At 40.0% G+C, this 25,203-nt stretch overlaps 1 protein-coding gene across 2 annotated transcripts; it reads right to left on the bottom strand.

The window, feature by feature from the left end:
* Positions 1–989: 989 nt before the first annotated feature.
* vegfab (vascular endothelial growth factor Ab) lies at positions 990–20,332 on the bottom strand. 2 transcript variants are annotated; one of them, XM_041804955.1, is made up of 8 exons: positions 19,628–20,332; positions 17,753–17,795; positions 16,695–16,891; positions 16,032–16,108; positions 12,103–12,135; positions 8,128–8,202; positions 6,492–6,635; positions 990–2,852 (listed from the first exon to the last, which is right to left on the bottom strand). In XM_041804955.1, exons 1-8 carry the CDS (start codon positions 19,679–19,681, stop codon positions 2,831–2,833), a joined length of 645 nt encoding a protein of 214 aa, XP_041660889.1. In that variant the 5' UTR covers positions 19,682–20,332; the 3' UTR covers positions 990–2,830. The 2 variants fall into 2 exon arrangements, with proteins under 2 accessions (XP_041660889.1, XP_041660890.1); XM_041804956.1 differs by lacking the exon at positions 8,128–8,202.
* Positions 20,333–25,203: the final 4,871 nt, after the last annotated feature.

The following is a 25,203-nucleotide window of genomic DNA, read 5'->3' as shown; positions in this document are numbered from 1 at the left end:
AATCAGGGTTGGCATCTTGTTTCAAATGAAAACACCAGTTTAACATAAGGAACCAGAAGTCCCACCCAGAATTCACACATGGTGTCATGGTGGCTTTGAATAAGGTGGATACAAATTTGGATTGGACTGGTTTAGTAAGAATAGTGTTTAGCCAAGCCTTTCTCAAGCACCTTGGGGTGCCTTCTGGCATTGTTGGGGTTGCCTTCAAAATGCTTTAATTCAGCCAAGAATTACCATTATCAAAATGATCTTATATGACCTTTTCCTGAAACCACATCAGTATTGAGGTCAGAAACTGTTTCGGCTTACACCAGTTCAGCAGGTGTGTTAAAGTGTGTATGTAAGGTCTACACTAGTGGTAACAGATGTTTTGTTTGGGGTGACTTGATTTTTCAAATTTTTGAAGTATGTCTCAACAGAAAAAATTTGAGAAATGTTGGTTTAGCCTTCGACCTTCCTCTTCTGTGCGCTGCTTTGTGTTGAAGTCCCTCCTCAAAGTTAAAACAGGCAAATGCAGTCAGTAGAGGGCCAGCTGCTATGAAAATCCACTCATGTGTTACATTAATGATCCCAAATTAACTATAAAAAGTGAAATGTTGGGTTCCCCAGATGAATCTGGTCAAATGTGTCACACATGTAGTTCTCCTCCATCCAAGCAAGGTTGAGTCAGAGTGGATGAATAAACACTACTGCTACTATAAACAGACTACAAACCAAATTCTTACGATAACCAATTCGTGCCTCCCACTGCATTCACAGGCAGATATCTTTATCCTTTTGGATCTTAAGCAATACCAAAACCTCCCCACAAGCCAAGTCTTACCAAACCACTTCTGTTGCTTTCTTTAACTCTGAAGATCCTCTCTGTCTCTGACAGATTCTTAAGTGTAGTTTCATTTAAACTAAACAGACCTGAGTAGTGATCTCAACTAGAGTTTTGCAATGACTGTCTGTGGTTCAGTTTAACAGATTAAACTACTGCACACTGCTTCAAAGTGCCATTTTATTCATAAGGCTGAGTATCTGTCGGTCTACCATGAACAGCGTGCGGGAATTTCTGATTTCTATGATCTATTTTCTCCCAGGTTACATTCTGCATTAAGTGTGAGCATCATCTTGTTGCACAACAACACGGACAATCTCCTGTGCCTAATGAAATCTCTTGAAAACACAGCATTCACAACACAGCAACCTTTTCCTTATTTTATATAAAAAACATAATTATAATTTGAAAATAAATATGCTTTACTGTTTTACATACACACAGAAGACATGTTAATAGTGAGGAAGAGACAAAGAGAGCTAACAAGAGGGCTTGAAGACTGATGGCAGAGAGGATGCAGATTAACATTGGATTTTGAATTTGTAGTGTTGGTTTATGCTAAGCATCTAGCAGTAGTTTAGTTTTATTTGCATTTTGCAGGACGATAAGACATGGACAAAAGGACTGCTACTAATTTAAATATTTAAATACAACACACATAGACCTACACATGGATGCGCATGGCAGTAAATGCACAGAAACACACTCAGACACACACAAAGACATGTTAACTTTCTACACAGCACCTGCACCCTTAGTCAGAGGGATTTAAAAATAGAGGAGAGAAGGAGATGCCATCAGTACACCAGAAAAAATGATCCATTTAGGGAATGTTCTCAAATCATTGCGGTTTTTTTGTGTTTTTCTTGTTGTTTTGTAGAAAAGCATGGCGAGGGTCCATGCTGAGGGGAGCCATCAGTGACCTTAAACGTGGGGGAGGGGAAAGGACAGCTACAAGTACATAACACTGCATATATAAATAGACCAAATTAAATATGGGTAGAAGACTGAATACTGAAAAAATAATCTAAAAATATTATAAATTATCTAGGATGGACTATGGCATAAAGGGTTATTAAGTATGTACAAGTTCAAAGAAGAAGATACATAATCAACGAATTCTGTATTGAGTTCAACAACTAACAAAACTACTTAGACAATCCCCTCTCCTGAAAAACAACACAAAAAATAATTTAAAAGCACTCGAAAGATTTCTCAGTACATTTTGTGAGGCACAGTTTTCAAATGGAATCACACTACAGTATAGGGTGTTTTCAGTGGTTTTCATGTAGGACATAGCAAACATTTGATGCTATATTGATAACCAGTATCCCTTTTAAAGTATATGGCACTCTTGAGTCTCTTCTCCAACAAGCTGCTCACAATAGCGTCATTGTGTATGTCCACGTCAGTCCTGCAATGTCCTCACGGCAAAGGAGGCGACATCATGTCCAGACAGATTTCCGTCAGCTGCTCCGCAAGTCCTGCTTTTATACTCCGAAAAAGCAAACGTTGACAAAGAAAAGTCCATCTGTCTCTTTTGAAATGAGAGCGTTCCCATGTCTTCCTCAGCCTCACCCACTGTTTTAGCAGTTAAATATATCTTAGATTGAGAGGTTTTGCAATTTATGATTGACACACAGCCACAGTAGACTCATATCCAGTGAAGTAATTGCATTCAATGAATTGACAACAAGACTATACCTGCACTGCAAGCCTGTTAGAAAAACCACATGGCGGCTATTTGCTTTTTGTCAAAATGAAGGGTTTAGTTATACATTTCTGTAGCAGCATGACATTTCTGTACTCTTTTTTTCTTTTATCATGGTCTATATACACACAGATATACAGTAGGAGGAACTTCAGTCTCTTTGTTCACTCTCAGTCAGTCCAAGGGGAATGCTTTCCACAGAAAAGAAGAGCTTACGGTTAAAAGGTCAAAGTGCTGTGCTGTGAAATATCTCTAGAATATTCCTTCATCTTGTACATCTGGTGCTCCCACCTCTCTCATCTTCTGGGCTTGTCACATCTATAAAAGAAAAGAAAAATGAAATTTTAAAAAGGAGCAATAAATAAGTGTAAATCATAAAAAATGTCTTCAGCTTTAATTTCAAGTTATATTTTGGGTCAGTCGAATAGAAACAAGTTGAATGTTAGCTTTCCGTTCAGCTCTGCTTTGGTCTCAGTTGAGCTTTAACACTTTACTAAAATGTAACAACTATGACACAAAGGCAAAGACACCCAAACTCCACAGTTCATCTTCAGGGGTGTCACTTAGAGGTGTGGGTGTAAATGCTCATTGATACTTCAACCCAGTGTAGTAAAGAAACATTATACAGTGAATGGCTGCCAAAGTAATATCTAGTTCCATCTAGGGCCCCAGAAGCCTGGTGGTTAGGTCAGGGTGCCATGTACAGAGCCGGATGCCCTTGCAACAGGTGGCTTGGGTTCGAATCTGACCCAATGTTCCTTTGCCCCTAGTCATTTCACACTTTATCGCTCTCCCCACTGTCCTGAAGACAGGTATAAAAGCCTAAAAATCGAGAGTATAGGGTCAGTTCAGGCTGCAGTCTAGAGCTGCCATATAACTGAGATCAGCTGATCTCACGCAAGCCCTTGTCAGCTGATGGCCAGCTGATCTGCTCTAAGCCCGCTATTGGCTAATCGCTCTCATGCTGCCATATTTGAACTGCTATTTTCTGGCTAAGCGTCGCTGCTCCCTCTGCAAGCCGCTTCAGCAACCCTCCGCCACCCCAGCTCCTCCTTTATTCTGCTTCTGACTTAATGTCATTGTTATTATTGCTTGCTCTGGGTTTTTGCTGCTTCTCTCCCTGCCTCAGCCTTTCCTTGTAGGCACAGGAAAAGCAGGAATGTGTGCTGTTCCAGCTTGTGGCTTTCCACATAGACTCATGGAAGGGCAGGGGGAGCCCAGAACAGCCACACCCCCAAATATAAATAACAGCAATAAATGCAAATTAATTGTGGCTAATAAAGAAAAATGTATATTTGCAATTCATATGTGTTTCTTGACAAAATGGTACTGATTGAAATAAATGTTAAAAAGACCACAAAGCAGGAGCAGTGGCCTATTGGCTGTTTTCTTTATAATGACAGTTGGCTGGCCCAGTCACATCTTCTACTGGGACATCCCCGCCGCTCCCCACTCTGTTCAGAAAAAGTTCCAAGGGAAGCGATCCATGCGATAAACAAAAAAGAATAAAGTGAAAATAATCCAAGTCAAAAAGCCACAAAATTTAAAAAGACTGCTGTCCCATCAGCAGGCCTGGACTGCTACCATACTGCTTGCTGTCATGCAGGAGCAGGTGGATGAGGCTAGGTCTGTGGCACTGCAGGTTAAAAAACAGAAGGCGCAGGTCCATGTCAAGGAAGTGAAGGTAACTCATGAACATGAGGGGAGAGAGACCATAGAAGCATCAAGCTCTCACAATCAAAACAAGTCTGGAGTGTACCCCAATATTTCAGGCTTAAGTTTCTCTTTGTAGATATTTATGAAAAGATGTTTGAGGTTAAATCTGTGATTCTGTGCTCTAGTGCAAGGAATGACTGTGAAAGTACTCCATTACAAGTAAAGTCCTTTTTTAAAATACTAGTGTTTACAAGTCTGTCACCATTGTCATCCATATAAAGTTTGAATACTCAGCATTGATAGTATAGCAACATGTTTTGTGGGTATTTTTACAATTATACTCTTATCAAAGCTGCATAAAAATATAATTCTGTTGCTAGACATGTTTAAGGTTTTAGAAAAAACAACAATCCCATACAATAAAGAGATGAGTACTTCTCTGAGATGTAAAGGAGTAGAGATTAAGTATTATAAAAGCTAGTCAAAGGAGAGTAGCTTCTTGTGAAGTATTTAAAGGTCATTACAGGTCATTTCTGCACTTCATTACAGTAACAAAGCTTCACTGTGACTGATACAGTAACGGCGTGATGTCACATGTCACTGTCCGTCAATTTTCAGTGTTTCAGCAACGCAGGAAAGCAAGCAAGCAAGCAAGGAAGCATGGACCAAGGGGAGCTCTATGTACACACACATTAACTCTAGGATTGGGTATCATTTGGGGTTTTTTCTGATATCGGTGCCAAATCGATACTATTTATACGGTTGTTGGTGCCTTAAAGGTGCCTGAATCAACACTTTAGGGAGAAGAAAAGTGTGTTGAAAATCAGCTGGAGAATAGAAACCATTTTGGTATCACAACTGACTGGCATAAATATCTTTACAAGATACATGATAAATTCCATAACAAATCAATTTGGGGTAGTGGGGAGTCGTATTGGGGTGACAGAGTATCAAATGGAAACATCAATATCTGTGATGTAATTTGATCTGGTAGGTATTGGATGGTACCGGTACCATGTTGGCACTGGATTTCGCTGCTCATCACTAATTACCATCCTTGAAGACAGCACAGGGGGAGGATTACCTCACCCCCAGACATCCATTCAGACATTTGGACTGAGATTTATTTCTAATTATGGTCAATTTTTGTATTTAAATTTGATATCTATTTTTAATTAATCGTTGTTTTTCTAAACTTCTTCTCTTCTTCTTGGATAAGGATATTTTGTCCTCCTCTGGCCACAAGGGAATCAGTCAAAACAGAGGGAAACACTCTGTTAATGTGTTTGTGGCCTTCACTTTTAATGCTTCGGGGGGATAACACCATAGACCTATTGAAGGAGGACACAGGGATAGTGTACAGTTATGTTGTCTGTAGATGGTTGTTAGAAGCTGGTATGAGCCAAAAATGCCAGGGACAAATTTTCTTCCCAGTCTAGCGCTGGTTCCAACATTGACTGTTAGCCAACACAAAACAAAAGGGGGATAGTAATCCGTCTGAATGAAAGGAGAACCAGATGCATCCGTCGTAGTAGTTCAGTGAAAACAGCTGCGGTTGGAAAAAACTCATGAGAGCTGTATGAGTCAACCGAAACAGTAAAACTGTGGATATTAAAACCAAAATGATGAGTTTTAAATGACGTAACAAAAAATAAAACTGCAGGCTCGATCGTCACTCAAGTGACCACATCACATGAAAAAAGCCGTAGGGTTGTAGTCTATGCAGCCAATGTGACGTCACCTATGTAAAAATCACTATGTTGATCCCTCAAGATTGGAATTTGTGGGTTTTTTTGCAAATGCGGTCTTTTTTCTGGAAAGACAGAGTGAATATACACCACTATACCCTTATACTGATTGGCAGTATAACTTACAGGTAGCAAAGCCTCAAAACATCCCTTGATATCGTAGCAATTTATCCCAAATAGGAACATAATTCATGAAATCAACACTTCTCTGTGAGAGAGACAACTTAAATTAGCAATTAAGAACATTAACGCATAAAGAAAAGGTTTTGGAAAAGAGTCGTAGTTAATTACTTGTACCCTTTTTCAAATTTTACGCAAAGTTGTCTGCACAATTTTTTAAAACTATTTCTGCTTGGGACAAACTGGCTTTTATTTTATTAACAATATGCAAAAGAGAGGCAAGGAGGGAAATATAATAGGAAGAATCTCTTTGATTTTCTGTCATTATTTTGCATTTTTACAGATGACACTGTGATTTACCACAAGAATGTCAAACTTCCAGCACAAATCCTGAAAGTTATAGTACGACTGTGGCTTTACTGACAGGACTTACTTGCAGGTCCTCTCATTGAGCTCTAGCTGGCGGTCTCTACAGTATTCGTCCGTGTGTTTGCAGGAGCACCGACAGGTTGCGGGATCCTGTACGAATAAACGCCTCCTCCTTTCCGAGCAGTGATCGCAACATGGCTCACAAACACTGGACAGAGGGAGACAGACAGGGGTGGGGAGGAAAAGGGAGAGAGAGGTACATTATCACAGTGTACCATTACCACCCACGGGATAGGCCACCCTTAGGTCAACCTCATCGTTTGCTCCAGTTTGCTCCTCCAAGGCACCGGCCGACAAGTTGGGCTGCATGTGACAGTTGGGTAGTATTACACGCAAGTTCCCACAGAGCAGGCAAATACTCAGGCAGTAAAATTACCCTCCCCCACGCCCCCCAAGCCTGGCTGCGTTGATTGGACGGCTCTAAAATACCTTGTATGTGTTAGACATGCAGAGAGCAAAGCTTTGGACCAGTTCATGCAACACAAAACGGCACATATTGGCTCTAAAGTGAAAGTCAATGGCAGAACATGTTTGAAAATGCTTGTAAAGAAGACTCAAGGGTCTGCTTGGTTCTCAATAAAGAAAGATTCCATTTTATTAGGTGAAAACTAAACTTCCCACAGAGAAACATTAGATTCAGAACAGAGAATACTCTTGATAAACATTACAAATTAACACAAAGACATGTATTCTTTCACATTATAAGCACTGAAGAAATATGAGGTCATGTTTAAACTCTTCAGATAGAGTATGGGTGCTTTTGTAAAGTTTCAGATACAAAAAAGGCACAAAACATCACTTTCTTTACAATTTGCTGGTTTACAAATCCCTCCTAGCAGACAACAAAGAAAAAGAAGTGATAGATAGCCATCATTCATATCTGCACATTACATAAAAGTACCAGCATTATATACGGGACATCAAAAACCTGTTTGTTAAGATGAAAAGAAAATAGTCTGAAGAGGAGACGGGTATGAGACACAGGAAAGCGGCACAGACTCAACACTGAACACAGGACCATGATTACAATCCTGGTGATCCCGGCAAAGATACCACAACAGTTCGAGCCGGTCTGCAGAGCCATGCTGGTGGAGCTGTGATCTGTGTCAGTAGAAGTTTTAAGTTACAGCTAAAGGACGATCTGTTTATTCCAGCTTCTTTAAACATGTCCATCATCAATCAAAGAGCTAGGTATCTGACAAGATGTTAGCAGCAGCTACTGTTTTTCCTGATACACCACTGTATCTCGTCCAAAACAGCGTCCCAGTCTCAACCAGAGTGAGGGATTTTCTTGAAAATATGGAGGTGGTAAGGTTACAGGGAGATAAGATGGGCATTTGAGAGAAGTTATGGTTCATTTCTCTTAACTATAAAGTTTTCTTCCCTTCTCCCACTGTTATGTAAGGATTTGCGAAAGCTGCGTTAGCAAAACGCGTTAGCAAATAGCAGGGCACTGCTACACTGAGTACGCAGAACAGGACTGACAGGACAGGAGTTAGCACATTACACCGAAGCAGCATGCTAATTTAATGTAGCTAACGGCAAATTAAAAGGGACAAAGAAGCTCCTCCCAAATGAGCTTAATAATGAGAAGCGCAACACTCAGGTGCAGGTAGGTGGAGAAGGCGGAGCTGACATACGCATCATGAATTGTTTTGTCGCGGTTTTTCTTTCGTTTTCTCTTTTGGCCTTTGCCCTTTTCTTTCCGGGGTTTTCTGCAAGAAAAGAGAGGACAACAACGCAGAGAGATGCCTGAGAGACTGAGGAGACTGTCTGAGGAGTTCATTTGATTGTTGGTATTGATTGATTTGTTTGGGACGACCAATTACATCATTTTTGTGTAAGAAAGGCTTTAGGTAGTGTTTACATCAATTAATGGGATGTTTTTTTTTCAGACTGATAGAAAAAAAGCATTGTAGCAAAAAAATGTCATCACTTGATATGTGTGCTGAAACGTTTCCACTCATCGTGTAGTTTATGAATGTGATGAGGATCAAATGTCAGTAAAACCCTACTTTACTATCCAACTTTGGTTAAAAAAAAAGCCGTGCAACAGTACAGTGACTCTGCAGACTTTGTAAGGGATTAATGGTTTGAGGTTTGGCTCTGTCGGCTGTTCTGAAATTTCCCAGATGGCTCGAGGACAATGAACTTGGACTTAACTTCAAAACTGCATCTTTCATCCTATCTGGGTCAACCCTTTATAGCTGATTCAACTTGTTTCTGAACAAAGAACTATGAGAACAAGCTTGTAAAGCATAAAACATGAGTTTCCCAGGTGCAGACAGGATTAAATCATTGGGGTTGTCTGTTTATATACTGGCTGGCTTATGATGTCAGTGACGCAAGCAGCTACTTTTAAGAATTTTAGTATAATTCATTAAATTCTAAAAACAAACAGGGGCCATGGACACGCCAAACAGCACAGAAATTTTTACCACGAAACAGCAGATTGTACACACAAGCTACAATCTGCTGGCAGTATCTTTAACACCCAGCAGATTGTAGCTTGTGTGTCTGAATGGCAGGCCAAGTGTTGTCACAAACTTTGGAGTCTGGCTACCTGAAAGTAGCCAGTAGTCTATAATATATTGTAAAGGTAGCATGCCATCACATTTTCTAACATCATGGACACCTAGCACAGTTTGTGCCAAAGCATCATGTACATTAACCAGTGCTTTGGTCTGATGCAGACTTAAAAATCATCACTATCCGACACTACGACAGAGTCGAGTGTAATGTCTGGTCTTGTATATCGGGTTGTACATTAAGTTTGCTGTCTCAGTTCTCAGGATGTTTCAGTTAAATCGTTGCTTATCCATAAATGACCCTGTATCAACATGGCAGGTAAAGATAATAACGCATAGCTATGCTAGCTGTTCTGATTGATTTTTATTGCTTACAGAGTTGTTTGAACTAAACACTAACATTGCATAATATCATGTTCACAATGACAGCTTGTAAAGTTTACAGTGCTAATGTAAATGCATCACTGATTTAATATTTATCAAATTTCACATCACAGTCTGTTGTGTTGGCATGCTAACTTGAATGCTAGCTAACAAATAACTCCTAAAATGTAAAGTACTGAATTACAAGTATTTAGTCAAAAGGAAATTTTGACTTAAAGATTTATAAAGAATTTTATCTCTGAAATATCAAAATTAATCTAAAAATGACTAAACCTATGTTATGCATTTTTTAAGGGGACTTATTAACTCAAATAAAACCAGACAAATGTAACACATCTGTCATAGTTGTAGCAATACTAGAGCCAACATGACAAACACAGGGAAAGTTTGTCATTGCAACAGCAATGACAAACTTTCTGTGGAAACACTTAATGTGACGTCGAAGACTGCTACATAGGGAAGTGGGAACTGCAACTGCAATCTGCCATTTTTTTCCTGTACGTCATTCATGTTCAGAGCTGATTACTTATGAAAGGGCAAACTTATTTCCTGCCATCATCTGCACCTTCTGTCATCCAAGCTCTCTCTGTACAATGTAAAAATGAATATGAGAGCCCAATGTAAAAAAAATTAAGTTACTTCTGGGGGAATTTCACATAACAATGGAGAAAAGCTGCTTAAAATTGGCCTTCCTGGTTCATGATGCTAACATTGCTTTGCAAGTAGCTTGCAGCACTAACCAGAAAGGCTACTTTTAAACAGCAAGTATATACTAGAGTGACAGGAGCATCTTATGTTGTCTCATAAGACGGGTTCAAACGACAGGTCTTCAGAGCAAGGAGTGTAGTTTTTTTTTGTTTGCTTTTTTTTGTTTTTAGTGGAGCAGTTCCCATCAACCCCTGTGCACCCATCATCCTTTGCACTCCACTTACTGGCTTGACCTAACAGCCTGAAAATGGTTGATGCTACCAGTAGCGATGGAGAACCAAGTGAGGTTGTGGAGGCTTCAGGGACTTTTAAATCTGACATGTGGAAGGAATTTGGTTTCTGGGGTCAAGAAATGAGAAAAGATGACAAACAAAAAACAATATGCAGACACACTTCGCAAAGATGCAAGGAGCTAAATCTGTCCAGATCACAAGGTGTATCAGTAAATATATATCCCCAAAGACCTACAGCTATTTTCAGTGGTGAACAATGAGGGTTTAAAAGGTTAGTAAACACTGGAGCCAAATGAATTAAAATTCTAAGCCTACCCTACACCGACAGCACTTTTTTTTGCACATATTGTAATGTTCAAAGTGCAATTGTTGTTTAATAGACACCATCACCACTTTTTTAAAGTCTTTGGTTGTTGGATTTTGGGGGGAGTGGGGCGGGGGGTTGTATACCAATCAAAAACACCTCTAAAATGGACTTGTTACCAAGGTATTATCGTACTGTGAGATTTTGATATATCCCTGTTAAATAGACTTTAAGGAGTGCCATTTTTATTGGACGGACTCTAAGTTAAGAACAAGAAGAAAGCAGCAGAAGTAGACAGAGCTGAGCAGTGTGTCTCTTTACATCTTTTGTTATATATGAGAGCCATCTGGCAATTTTACATTTACATATTGTGTGTTTAATATTGGAGCCGAATGAAGTTAAGTGAGTTTGTAATTTATCTTCTACACCAGACTTAATGATAATCCATCCAACAGTTGCTGAGGTCAGACACAGCTAGCTAATGGCTTTAAAAGTAAGCATATCCATAACTCAGAGTCATGCTGGTATCATCTATTAATTATTCATCCATCACTGTGGACATTGACAGTTAAGTTTCACAACCTCAGCGGGATAAATCACCCTGACAGACCTCTGAAGACCTTTCACTGCTGAGAGGTCAGAAGTCAACGTAAAAACTAACATGAAAGTATGAAGCCAATAGAAACAACAGTTGAACGACCCTTAGACCATCACTCTGATGATGCACGCCACCAAAGCCTGACTCGTAAACAGTTAAGACAAGGTTAAAGAGGAGGCCCCAAAACTAGCTTTATCTATATGACAGAAAACCTGACATAAAAACCAAAACACAACCAACCTGCTGTGCAGAGATATTAACGGCTTTTCGAAGCAGGAAGATTGAAGAGTTTTAATGACTCTTAGCACACTGACTTCAGTAGCATGGGATGGGAAGAACATAACAGCAAAGACCATAAACACCGAGCTTTAACACATCTTTAAAAACACCGTTATCTATATCAGAGCAGGCAATAACGGGAGTAGCAGAAGTTAAGTGGGACATAAACAGTAAAGAAGAGAGGAGAGGAATGTAAAGATGAGATAGAAAAGGGAGGGAAGGTGTAAAGGACACATGTAGAGAGGGCAATGACCTTGTGATGTGTCACTCATTCACCTGGATGAGTCAAGATGGTATTCCCCGTGTTTATCACCTGAGAGCTGCAAGCGAAGCTCATGTTTTAGCTTATCTCCTTGGACTTTTTATAAAATATGATGGGTCTTTGTGAGAGAATAATGGAATGACAGAGCAATTTAGAAAACAAACATGAGGGCTCAGGTTAGAAATAGCACATGGGATAATTTCAGAAAGGCCGAGAGTTGCAGACGACAGAGGGTGAGAGTTTGTTTGCAGAGCAAAACAGGAAAAAGATCAAATCTCAAGTCCCCATTGTCTCCATGCAGAGAGAGTGCTGTACTCACTTTTCTTTCTGTTCTTTCACTTCTTTCTTTAACCTGAAAGACAGGAACAAAACAATGTGACATTAGATTACAGCATGCTGTTGTTTCCTGGTAAACAGATACACATCGAGATCATCGTTGCTCAGAGACTCATTATCAGCATGTGCTGGCTCCCATCAATCCTTTTTTACAATTCATGTTACGTCATCATCTTTTACCAGAAACCTGGATAAAGCTGCCTTTCACTTTCTAAAGCAAATGGACCTGATTTGTTGGGAAATAATACTGTGTACACACTCACAGACAGGCACACACACACACACACATGTACAAACATGACTACAATAGAAAGTCTTCAGAGTTTGTTTCACTATGCCTCTTAGTGATGACTCCTGCCGATAACAGCGTGTGGAGCAATAAAATTTCTGGCACACAGTTTGCCAAAAGAGTTAGGAAACAGTGTTTCATTCAAAAAGGTCACGGACACACGGCCAAGTTTCCGTTTGACAAGATGGTATAAAAACTCCTAATAGATATGTTAAAAAAGCAGGAATACATGTTCATAAATATGTGTATTATCCCATCAGTTACATATGTGCCTATGTGGATTTCTCTGAATTTTTTTAATAACAAGTAATTGATCCCTGTTTTTTTACATAAAAATGCACTTGAGCTACAGTTAACACCAGTCTCCACCACAGACTGTGGCGTGATAGTGATAACAGCCATGCTTTTAGAGAGGGGAGCTCTTGAGTTTATTCGCTGGCAGCCACCAGAAAATGCTGCCTCAAACTAGCTTTAGATCAGCCTAGAAACAAGACATAGAGATAGCACTGAGGCGGCTCTTTAAACTTGCTGAGTTGATAGACTAATCAGATTCCATTTCTGTCCATTTTGCAAAGCTTCAATCTGACACGTTGAGAGAATGGACAGACCAGTCAGTATCATTTGTAGAGGATGAAGCGGTAGCTACAGTTATAGTTTAGTTCTGCAAGCTTAAAAACATTCTCGATTGCAACAACTGTGGTGTAGCGATTAACGCATTCGTAGCAACATTTCTTTACAAAAAGAAGAGCAAAGAGGTGCGCTGAAAGATATTCTCTCCAGAAAAGATGCTTTTGCTTTTCTCCTGACTTGCTTTGGCATGAGTTTGTTTCGCCACAGGCTTAACTGATAGTTGGTCATGATAGCAGCTATTGTGTCAAGTTCACTCCGGAGCTCCACTGCATCATGCTTTGTCACTCTGACTGGCTGTAATGGAAGTGACAGACAGAATGTTCCCCATTCAGATGGATGTGAGACATGGCTATGTGAAGTAGTCTATTTAGCAGAGTTGGAAAGTAACTAATCGTATTTACTTCAAAGTTGTGTATTGTACAAGTATTTCAGGGTACTTTTTGGATTACATTGTATGATCAGTACTTTTACCTTTTACTTAATTTTCAAGCAGAGTAATTGTACTTTTACTTGAGTACAGTACTCTTGTACTTTTTCGACCTCTGTTTGCTACACATTAGCACATAGAGAATGACTTCTTTAGTTTCTGGTGGACTGTTGTCATTTTTTTGCTGTGAGACACATTTGCACCATGAGTGGTGCTGTCCAGTGAGTTAGAGTTCTCGCCTGAGACTTAAGCTTGTAAAGGATGCATAGTACATATCTTTCATCAGTTTGTATTGCCTTACTATGAGGTTGACTCTGTTTAGTTATTGCAAGGGGAGCTCTATCTCACCACAGATTTTCAAGAGTTGCTGCAGCTCTGCTCAGCGGCCTATATCACTGACATTGGAGGTTCAAATCCCAGTCAGGGCGCAATCAGTAACCAGTGTGGGCCCTTGGACAATGTCCCTAACGCCATGAACACCTGTCTATCTCTGTATGTTGCTTTGGACTAAAATGTCTGCTAAATGACATTGTAACATTGTAGCTCTGTCATACTGTAAAATATTCAAGGCTTTGAAAGTGTACTTTAACAATATATAGAGTGGGCCAATACAATCACTTCTAAAGTGTTAAATACTTTACATGAGTTTAATTAACACTGTCAATTTTACTGAGTATTTTACCTTATTATAGGGGTGTGACTTTAACTGAACAACCTGGTTGGAGATCTATTCTCTTGTTGTTTTTGCCAATATGGAAAGATTACATTTTTTTGTACCACTCCTCAGTAGCTCCTCTGTACTCAGTACTTTATTTCAATTAAATACTTTTTACTTTTATTTGAGTAGATTTATAGACTAGTACTTTTATTTTGACTGAAGTAAAATTTAACCAGAGTAACTGTACTTTTACTTGGGTACCTTTGCTATCTGGTGTATTGGGTTAGCGGTCCTTAAGCCTCTATACAAACAGCAGCACTGTGCTTGAATTGTATATATATCAGCCATGCTCCTAATAATGTACAAATCAATATCCTCATCTAAAGCACACAAACAAGTCCTGAAAAAAATTATCCCCTGTACAGTGTGTCCCTGTAAAGGCATTAAAAATCTTGATCAAAACCTTACTTTGAACCAGGCTGTAAATATGCTGATTTCTGATGTAATAATGGCCATTTTTAACGCAAGGTTTGTATTTAACTTCTGGTTCTTCAGCCTCAAGTTGACACTCAAGGAACTGCATTTATTTTACACTTCCAGGATGGCTTCATTTTTTTAACAATGCAGGTTGTTACTGATGACACGACCAAAATGATCTATCATGCACCATTTTAAATTCTTTTTGCAGCAACAATTTCCTAATTTCCATTTTGTGATAAACTCACAATATTGAGAAATTTTCTTTAAAAGCAGCTTGCTTCACCACATGGTAACTGTCATTTTAATACACATGATTAAAGGAGTAATCCTCAACTTTCCTGATACTTTTGGTACTATTTTCAATGATAGCTCTGTATTGTATTTATTCTTGCCAGATCCAAATTTCTTTCATATTTACATACACAGAAAAAGGATGCTGCCTGTATAGTCCAGCATTGTGATTTACTTTGATGTCATTAATATTAATTATTTGTCTGACTCTTGCTGCTGTAGCATGAAATATTTACAAGTTAATGTCAGTTTTTCCAACAAAAATTTAACTTGGAGATCCTTCAAACCTTGATGCTTTTTACCACTTCCAGAATATGGCAGTAAAGTCAACAAATTTAAAACAGTGCTAAATAGATTGAATGCAGTCTCAAAACTTTATAGAGGTGCCCTTAATGTTTACAGCCACGTCTAAATGGTTTTACAGTGAGGTATTGAGAGAGCTTTGGCTGCTCTAAGTTCAGAGGGACATTTCTTTATAGCCAGAGGCTGTACACACAGGCTTGGCCTCACTGTGACCAATGAAACAAACATGTTTCACATTCAGATACTCAGAAAGAGTCCGTAAGTGACAACAGAACTCGGTTCTTGGCCAGTACCCTCCCCCTACAGTGTTTGTTTTTTAGATTTCCTTTAATATAAGGACTGGATGCCTCTGTGCTGCCTCGTGTCTCACATCTCACGTCTCATCTACTTTAAGGAAATGATGCATCGGACATTTACAGCTTTCAAATAAGTTATTGCACCTCATGTCTAACCAGAAAAAGACAGAGATCAGGAACCACAGCTGTCACACCTTTGTTGTGTCAGGAACTACCTCCACAGAAGGACAATAAAGTAATACCGTATGTGCTACTGTAGTTACACAAATGCTTTCTTTTTTTAGCAATTCAATGGAATAAGGCTGGGGTGACAGTGATTTATAGGATGTCTGATGGGATGTGCTCAAACCTGCTTGCTTCTTTGTAAGATGAGAAGAACAACAGAACAGCAGCAAAGATAAAATATTCCTCTGTGAAGTGTGTGGGGAAAAAAATCACTTCACCTGATGTGTCATGATAACCTTTGCTACAGAGAGTGCTTTGTATTTGATCTTTTTAACGAGTGTCTGTGTTGTAGTTTGTGTTCAGGGTTTCTTACCTACACTCACATGCGCTGTGTTCTGTAAAACTCATGAAAATATCATTTTGTTGCCTTTGGGGTTTTATTCTTTTAATCTGTGAAAAAGAGAAGAAAGAGAGAACATCAGACACAAATATTCCTAAACATCTTCTGGGTTATATAATCATTTTCAACATCTTAAAGTTTCAAACTGGCATGTAGGGAAACTAGAGACCAAAATAAGGCTGCAGATGAAACATCATCATCATGTTTTTTTAAAAATAAACACATGGAGGAACATTTTTACATTGTTTTCCACTGTTGAAGACAAGCAGTTAGTTATATCTTGTTGTGAACTCTCCTCCTGCAATTATGAGGATTAACACAACAGATTGTTAATCTTCAGGTTTCCTGTTCCTACCATTTGACAAAAAGCAGAGGAAGCAGGTTAATTTTTACCTAAAGGTCACACCTGAGCAGCCATTGAGCTAACAGTGGAGCACCTAAAGAGCTCTTGACATGTCAGAGGGACACTCATGTGCTCCTTTATGCAAAAATAAAGCATTGCACTGCCTTTTTTTGGCTCAAGATGTCCCAAAGACAAATTTCAAATATAGGTCAAGACAGAAAACAGAAAAAGACCAGAACTTACTACATGTAACAGTTAAGATAATGGTTTTTTAAGTTAACAAAGCTGCTGACCTCCATTGTTATGTTGTAGCTCGATGTAGGCATGCACTGTAGCATCTCATCGTTGCAGCAGCCAGCGCAGCGCGTTAACACCACGCAGGACGGGATGAAGATGTGCTCCACCTCCTCCGGATACTCCTGCAGGATCTCCACCAGCAGCTCTCGTGGCTGGCACAAACTCTTATTGTAGACCTCCATCAAAGGGATCACTACAATGAGGAAACAATGTTGGGGGTTAGAAAATGTCAGCTGGATAGCACAGTATGGTAACAGTAAAAGAAAAAGGAAATATGGCAGGCAGATCAGCCACTTAGATGCAACATCTGTTTCACTTTCTATTACTCCATTGAGGACCAGTGGGTTTATTCAAGAAAAAAAGATTTGCAATTGGAATGGCCAACACTTGATTTATCAACCAATCTTTCATCCCATCTATTGCATCAAATTATTACTAAATTTGACTTTCACCCATTTCTTAAAGCTCTGTGTCATCCTCATTATGGTTCAGTCCCCCTGTAGTCAGCCAATCATCTGCTTGCGTACACCGCCATCCCACCCCTCTGTCTCTGCAGGAGTTTTGCTCTTGAGAAAGATATTAGCACACAGCCTGACAACACCTCCAAAACATCACTCAGAGCCTAAAACAACCCCGACCCGACAGCCCTCTGGGAAGCAAAACAAAATAAACTTGGCCCTGAAAAATATTGTAAGTTCAGCTTCTGATTGTCCAAATTAGATTGGGCAACGCTGGGATTGTGCAAAATGAAACTGTACGGCCAAGAGGGTGAAATTCCTTTCTATAACTGAGTCTGGTCACCATAACATCTCCCCAGCTTAACCTCAAACAAGAAGGAATGCTGCTTGGGATGAAAACGTCCATGAGTTTAGATGTAGGGGTGAAGCAGCTCTCATTTAGAAGATCTGAATTGAGTTAGGGTTTTCAATTGTCCACCAGGAGGCGGTAATTTCCCTTTAATGTCAAGGTGAACCTCAAACCAGCTCCTTGGCTGAGTGCCAGCCAGGGAGCCCTGAGCAGACTGTATTCCCACGGTGCCCTGTGGAACACCTACCGTCATGTGGACCTCTTTCTGTTTCCCTCGGTATGTGGGCGCTCTAAAGAAGGAAAACAGAAAAAGGGAGCTGTTAGTTACAGTAGATTGTGCAAGAGTTGTAAAAAGAAAAAAAACCTGCTGTGCCCTTTACTTAGCCTGAGTTGCGCAAATATATATTTGCATTTTGACATTTGTCTTCTGCCAGAGCCAGAAAATGACAACTACGCTATGCATGTTATCTTCAGTGACCCAGTACACAGTTTGGGGGAATATAAGAGCCAAATATCCATGATATGTACTCTGTGCGCACTGAAAAAAAAAACAAATTAATGTACTTTTAAGGGCATTATGCTCTCATACACGTCAGGGAATGGTATCATAAGGTCACATTTAAAATAAAGTCACACTTTTCACATTTTAAGGAAATGCAAACCTTGCAGTAATCAGATTTTCAGTTATAGTTGGTGTGTAAAAGCTTATTAAGGCCAAATACTTGACCAGAGTTACGATGTGCGAACATGCTGACCTAAATTCTGCCACATCAGCTACGTGACAAAACTTCACAAACTGCCGAACCTCTGTGCTGGTGTCGTTTCGGCCACCAAACATGTGCTGTGTCCTTTCGCTGCCTCATCAGCGGCAACTCGGATTAATAAAGTCACCATTAAAACCAGTATGAACTCCAGCTTTCCCTCACAGGGGGCTGCTGTCACCATACCAGCCCAAAGCACACTAGCTACAAAGGTTTTTCTGGCAACTTTCCACCCGTGCGCGCATTACGGACAACTTTCTCTTGCCTTCACGCGCACAGTCGCGCGCCCCCTTCTCCCTTACATGAAAGCCACTCGCGCAATAACTCGGCAAAGTTGCGTGAGACCTTCCTGCAGTACCAGCTTCTTTTTAAATATTCATTTCTTAGTAAAGATTTTTTTTTTAAAGGGGAGGGGGGGTAGCTGTGTGGATCCAGCAGTCTCCACCCACTTTTGGTGGTGTGAGCGGGTCCAACATTGTCGGTCGAGGGACCCCCAGCACACCAAAACACTATATTCTGTATTGTTAATGGATGGGTGTGAAGCTGCGAACAGCGGCCCCTAAATCGGGTGATGAGTGATATTAGGCAGCTGAAACCGCATCCTGGTTGTGTTTAGCGTTGATTAGCTGGATTAGTTGTCACTAGTTAGCTCAATAAACACTCAACCGGGTTTCTCTGATGTGGAAAACTCCTGTTGGAAATAATCCTTCAGAGCCAAATCATGTCCCTGGAAAAAATGCAGGCTCCCACTGAAGTGGCGTGTTGCTTTTTTCACCTTGAAACCTTTGCTCAAAGCCTCCCCGGGCGCACTGCGCTTCATTAATGATTATATGGAAAACGATTTACAGAGTGCCATTAAAATTCCCCTAGTCAACCGGTTTGATCTGTGAAGTTGTGCTCACTAAGTCAACTCAGAGTGTGAACAGAATCTTCTTATTGAAGCGGTGAGAGCATGTGAGAGTGCTCAGTGCCATGAACCTGCTCATGTCCTAATTCAGACCGGAGCCACTGTGCCTTTAAAGCGTAATAATATCTCCAAGGTGCTTTTAGAGCAGGCCTGCTATTACCCCGCGTCAAACTTGACAACATTACTGAAAAAAAAATCCTCGCATATGACATAAAAGGCGCACGACGCAAGGCTGTGTGGGTAAGGTTTCTACATAGTTGGGCTCTTTAAATCCCCCAAAGCTACCAAACATTTGGGCTTGTTTAAACATGAGCGATGACCTAGCCAGGGGAAAGGCAAGGACGAGCTACACATTAATGATCAACGTCACTTCGCAAAGACATGTCGACTTAAGCTTTTTTCCTTTTATTTTTTATCAAATCTCATCCACTTTGCTCCCAGGGACACGACTCACCTTGACAGCTGACAGCGTCAAAAATAATAATGTCAAACTGTCAATAATGTTCATTGTGTAGGAAATCCAATCCAAAGGCAGGTGACGTTTTAAAATCCAAGAGGCCAATGAGGCGATGTCTTCTCAAACACGAAGTTTACAGTAAAAACAAAAACAAAAACAACACGAGCAGGCCGGCTAAAACTTGTCTAAAAAAGGGGCAGGGGCTTGTAATGGCATATCCATCTTGGTCCCGGGGTCGCAGCGTTCAGTGCTTTGCGCATAACTTATTTCTCTCTCAACTGTTGCCAATCACTTTCAGAATATCCAGAAACACAAGAATCCAAGACGCACAACGTCTCACATTGTTCCGCAGCAGACCTTTAGTTTCTTCACAGGGAATAGCAATCCTCATTACAAAAATAATCCCATACTCTCTCCAAGTGTCTGTCCATTTGAAACTTCTCCCTGCTCCTGTGTGCAACTTGACGCCACGGAGCAGGATCAGTGAAATAGAAACCCACGCGCGCACATTGTAGTCCCTTTCAAACTTCGTGTCTACATAAACTGCTCTGTTTATTTGTGTTTATTTTATTCCAGAGTCACAGCTCGGCTCCCTCCGTTAGGGCAGAAAAACGCGTCCAACCTCTGTCTCAGTCTCTTCATAATGTGGCCAAGGCAGCCGCGCTCAGGAGACGTGGATCATTAAAGCGGGTAGGTGTGTCCTCTATGGGCTGATATACGCACTGCGAGCTACCCGGAGGTCTTTCTAGCTTTCTCTTTTTTTTTTTTCTTCCAAAACTTTCACCTAATAGACGTCAACTCATGTGACCAAATCAGCAGCAAGCTATTAAAACGATTGGATCAGGAGAGCGGAGCTATTTTTATTCTTTGTATTTTAGGAAAAATGGAGGATGTCCTGATGTGATTGTGATGTTTGAGTCACAGTCTGAAATATCATCCACTGTTTCTGCACTTATAATCCACCTCATCGTGTTCATGCTGCGTCTTTTCAACAGCTCTAAACGCCTGATCAAATATGAGCCATGGGATAATAGGAACCATGTGAGTTTGGGTCTTTAGACCCACATTAAGACCTCACTGCTGGAGCAAACCGTCTTGTATTTTGTCCGTAATTTTGAACCCTTTTAGCGCACACGCTAAAGACCAAGTGTCCTTGATGCTTCTGTGATCTTTATTACATAGTGTCTAGTTATAAGAGCTCTCTCTCTTAGAATAAGGGCATTCAGGGCAATTCTTTTCCAGTCTCGTGGCCACTCAGGCTCGTGCTCCAAATATCCACTGAAAGAGGAAACGCACCTTCCCACAGTCAGAGAGAGAGAGAGAGAGAGAGGGAGTGTGTACCGGGACACGTAGCCTACCCACGTCTGTTTAAATGTGTGCGTGCGCCGGGCAACGTTGCCGCCTGTGATCGCCGCATCTCACCGGTCAGCGCGCGCCAGCACGTTAACGGAGGAAAATGTGCGTCGTGACTACCCACCCCCCTTCCTTTCTCGTCACAGCACTGACGAAGAAAGGATTTTCTGTGTGATGTCCCGGCTGGATGAAGCCACCTGACCACGGGATCCTTCTTATATTTTTAAGTCGAGCAACAGCTGAGACAGCACTGCGAGGAAGAGGAGGAAGCACAGGGATGCAAACATTAGGATTAATGACGGAAGTGTCTAGATCACGTGGATTATTGTTGAGGACAACACTCAAACATAGAGCTATTTAGTATCTACTCTCTAACATTGGATGTAGAAGCATGGCAATGTCAGTTATACTGGAATTTATAAAATAATTTGAGGAAGAAAACATAATCAGATGATAAAATTCACAACATGCCCTCATGCTTGAGGGAAAGTAATAAAGAACTTGCATCAAACTGTATATAAAATGTTAATATGACAACACTGGTAGGATAAATCAGATATGTGTTACTCTCAGGCACACTAGACTTGAGTATTCCTGTTGACACTGCACTGTGCTTGAGAACTTCAATATTTGCTTTAAAGCTCCTGTGAGGAACTTTTGGTTTGAGTCTAGATCTGCACATAAGTACTGATGTTTTTACAAATGATTTAACCTAGATGTGTTTACACATTTTTAAAAAATCACACTGGTAACCTTTGCCAAGGAAAATGTAAGAAAAGCCGTTTTGGCAGTATGACATCCGGCTGATGTAACTTCAGGCCGACACTATGCAATTGTTGTCAAGAGGCTGAAGATCCGCCTTTATTCCACCTCTCTGTCTTGTGCTAGGTTCATTTAAGGGTGATTTTAGACAGTGTTTTCATTGTAGGGGCTTCTGCCAATTGGACTCAAAACTCAGTGACCAAATGGCCAACTGGTGGAGCCTCGGGACCCACCATCAGTTCTTCCATGAGAAATAGACATTTCTGATATTTTTCTATCCACCAGATTTATTTAAAAAACATAGAACAGTGTTTGGACCTCATACACGACAACATGTAATGAATCAAAGAGACAGGACAAATACAGCATGTTTTTAAATAGTTCCATTGACCTTTTGGTGCAATTTTTGTGACCCACTGAAGGCCCCACCAAACTCAACATTAAAAGCAAACTTAAGATCCACCACTCTAGTCTGGCCTTTAAATACACTTTCATTCCTTGTCTTAAATTGTTTCTTCTTGAAAAATTCAAAATAATTTAAGGTGGTATATCTTATCCATTATAGTTTAAATATCCTTAAAATGAGAAATTTAAAATAAAGCCTTAGTTATTAAGTGATATATGTTTTCAAATGTAGGTAATGCTTACAAAAACTACATGAAGTGTACATTTCTTCATGATATTTTGTGCAGAATCAGACACTTCAACCACCTCCAAAGATGGTGGGGGGTTCCTGATCTTTCAGGGGTCTCAAGCTGAAAAGTTTGGGAACCCCTGCTCTTTGTACCTACCTGTGGCGGTGTCTAAAGATGTTAAAAATAACATAACAGAAAAAAATCTGACTTGTTAATGATGACCTTGTTTGCTTTTTTGGGTCATATTGAGTCTTTAGTGTTAATTTCACACTTTTTCATCGTCAGCTAAAAACTCCTCACATGAGCTTCAAGAAATTTCTGGCCTTGCTGAAGTAATTGTATGAATCAGTTAGGGCTGTCAGCATCAATGCATGGTTAATTCAGGTTCAAATAAGCGCATGCATATTTAAGAAGCATTAATCACATCCTTTTCAGCACACTTTGGTTAAGCCACGTCAGCGTCTCCCTGCAGCAGCAGTGGTGTAAAATAAGTCAAACACTGTGCCTTCATCATCAGCAGACAAGTCAAAAGTCATCTTCATTTTGTGTAATCAAACATGTACCTTCTTCACTCTTTCCCCATTTCCTGTACAAGGTTCATGACATCATCTTCCATCTGCATGAAGTGCCTTTTAATCTAAAAAAAAGAAGAAGTATTAATCTAAAAAAAGAAGAAGTATAAAACAGGAAGTCACTTCTAGTTGTAATTCAAAATGACACAGAAACAGTTTTACATGGAAAATAGAGGAATTTAAGAATAATGACTTAAAACAGTAATTCTGAGATTAATCCTTTGCACTTAGCCTCTGCTGCTTCTCTATTACACTGTTCATAAATTTTGTGGTTTAATACTCTTATATTATTCTATTCAAGCTCACTGACGGAAGCAGTGCCACTTGTTTTACTTCTTGTTTTAGATCCATGTTTATTTTTGCCCCAAAAAGCAGGTCAAATGCCTCGTATGTGTAAATATACTTGGCAGTAAACAAGATTTTGATTTGAAACTTGAGTTTGTCTCCAACACAGAACACTGCTCATTTTTTATTACATTGTTAGATTATTTATTAACAGACACTTCATTGATTTTGTACCTGGTCATTTTAACTGCATTTTACACTATACTGTTCAGTTTACAATGAAGCATTTGTTTTAGAAAGACCTCATGTTTTTATGTGAAATCAGAAAAGCATTTGGAAACACAATCTAATATGAAATATAAAGAGCACATAGAGAAAAGTCACATAGTGGATTTGAGTACATCCTGACCTAGAATGAACCGTAACATGTTTCATTTAGATGCCAAAATAAGGGGAAATTAATGTTTAATTGTTTTTCCTCTACACACTGCAGCTTAAAAGCCTTAAGTTAATTCACAACTTTCCGAGAGGCAGATGTCAGATTAAGATAAACAAAAGAATGCACATCCTGGGTGTAATCTGCTTTGGATCCTCATTCTTACATCTATAGATCATGAAATGTTAAATGGATGCTTTGAATACCTGATTATTTTAGGTATCTTTCAGCTGCTGTCTGTCATATTTCCACATGAGCTCCACATAGCCATATCGCCCTCTACTGGACACAGATTTTCCTGCATGACTCGTCAGAGTGTGTTTTATAGTGCCAAGCACCTTTGTACATGCAGGGAGTTTGACTTGGTGTTTTGTTGAAAAACAATCAACTCAAATGAAGAATAAAAACACTCAGAGTCTATTAAACAGTAGTACCTTTGCTGAAAGGCAACCATATAAAATATAAAAGTATGTAAAACACTGAATAGAATATAAAGAACACACATTGTATACCCCAAAGGTGCAGGAGGAGCTGTCCAACTGTCACCATTGTGTCTACCTCCTGCCCACTGACAGATTGATAGACACGGAGGAAGTGAAGGGAGCCAATAAAGAATGTAATGACTTAAGTTGGCAACTATGCATCTCACATATTAGCCCTCCTGCTTGCTACAACTCATACCTTAGCATGCAAATAAATGGGTTTGGAAAAAAAACAAGACAGACAATGAGACTTTACAGCAGAGAGAAGATTGAGGCATGATGGAGCAGGAAAGCAGAGAGGCAGAGTGAGTGATGGAAAAGAAAAAAAGATGGGTTGTCGTGGTGTAACTGTAGCAGGTCTGAGAGGAGTTCCTTGGCTCTGTGTACGCGTCCCAGGTTTAATTGAAGAATAACACTTGGGTTCATTAACGGTGCCATTGAGCTCTTGTTTCTGCTGACTCAGAGTGTGTGCGCTCGTCTTGAGTGGGCAAGGTTCCAGAGGATACAGTACAGGGGTGAGAGAGTGTCCAGGTTTATGCTGACTCCATACATACATGGGTAAAACATACACACTTTAATGAGGTGGACTTTTCTAATACTTACAACAAACAGCCTCCCCTGCGTCCAGCTGCACACTGAGGCACATTTAAAAACGTCATCATGGTGACGGGGTGATTCCTGTTAGCAAGCATGGCTCACTCCTACGTCAGCTACTTCGTCTGAAATACAACAGAAGAGACCATGATTATGTCTTATTAGAAACAGATTTCCCACTGTTTAATCAAGTGACAAATACTTCCCTGTAACTGGTTCAGACTGAAGCCTGGCCATTGTTTTTAGTCTAAAAAGCACCAGTAAGACATGTTTATTTAGTATTATTAAATTTATACAGATCTGATCTGGGGTTAGTAATCAGAAAAAAATTAGGGCCTACTCTGAAATAGCCAGGAAATTAGAGCCCAAAGTAATACTGACTCATTTCAACAGCACTGAATGGAAACAGTAATGGAGTTGATTTCTTTAGAAGTAAGGAATTTGATTTTCAGTA

The sequence above is a fragment of the Cheilinus undulatus genome, linkage group 14 (assembly GCF_018320785.1).
Source record: "Cheilinus undulatus linkage group 14, ASM1832078v1, whole genome shotgun sequence".
In the NCBI taxonomy this organism is placed as follows: Eukaryota; Metazoa; Chordata; class Actinopteri; order Labriformes; family Labridae; genus Cheilinus; species Cheilinus undulatus.
This window is presented reverse-complemented; position numbering and strand designations above follow the sequence as displayed.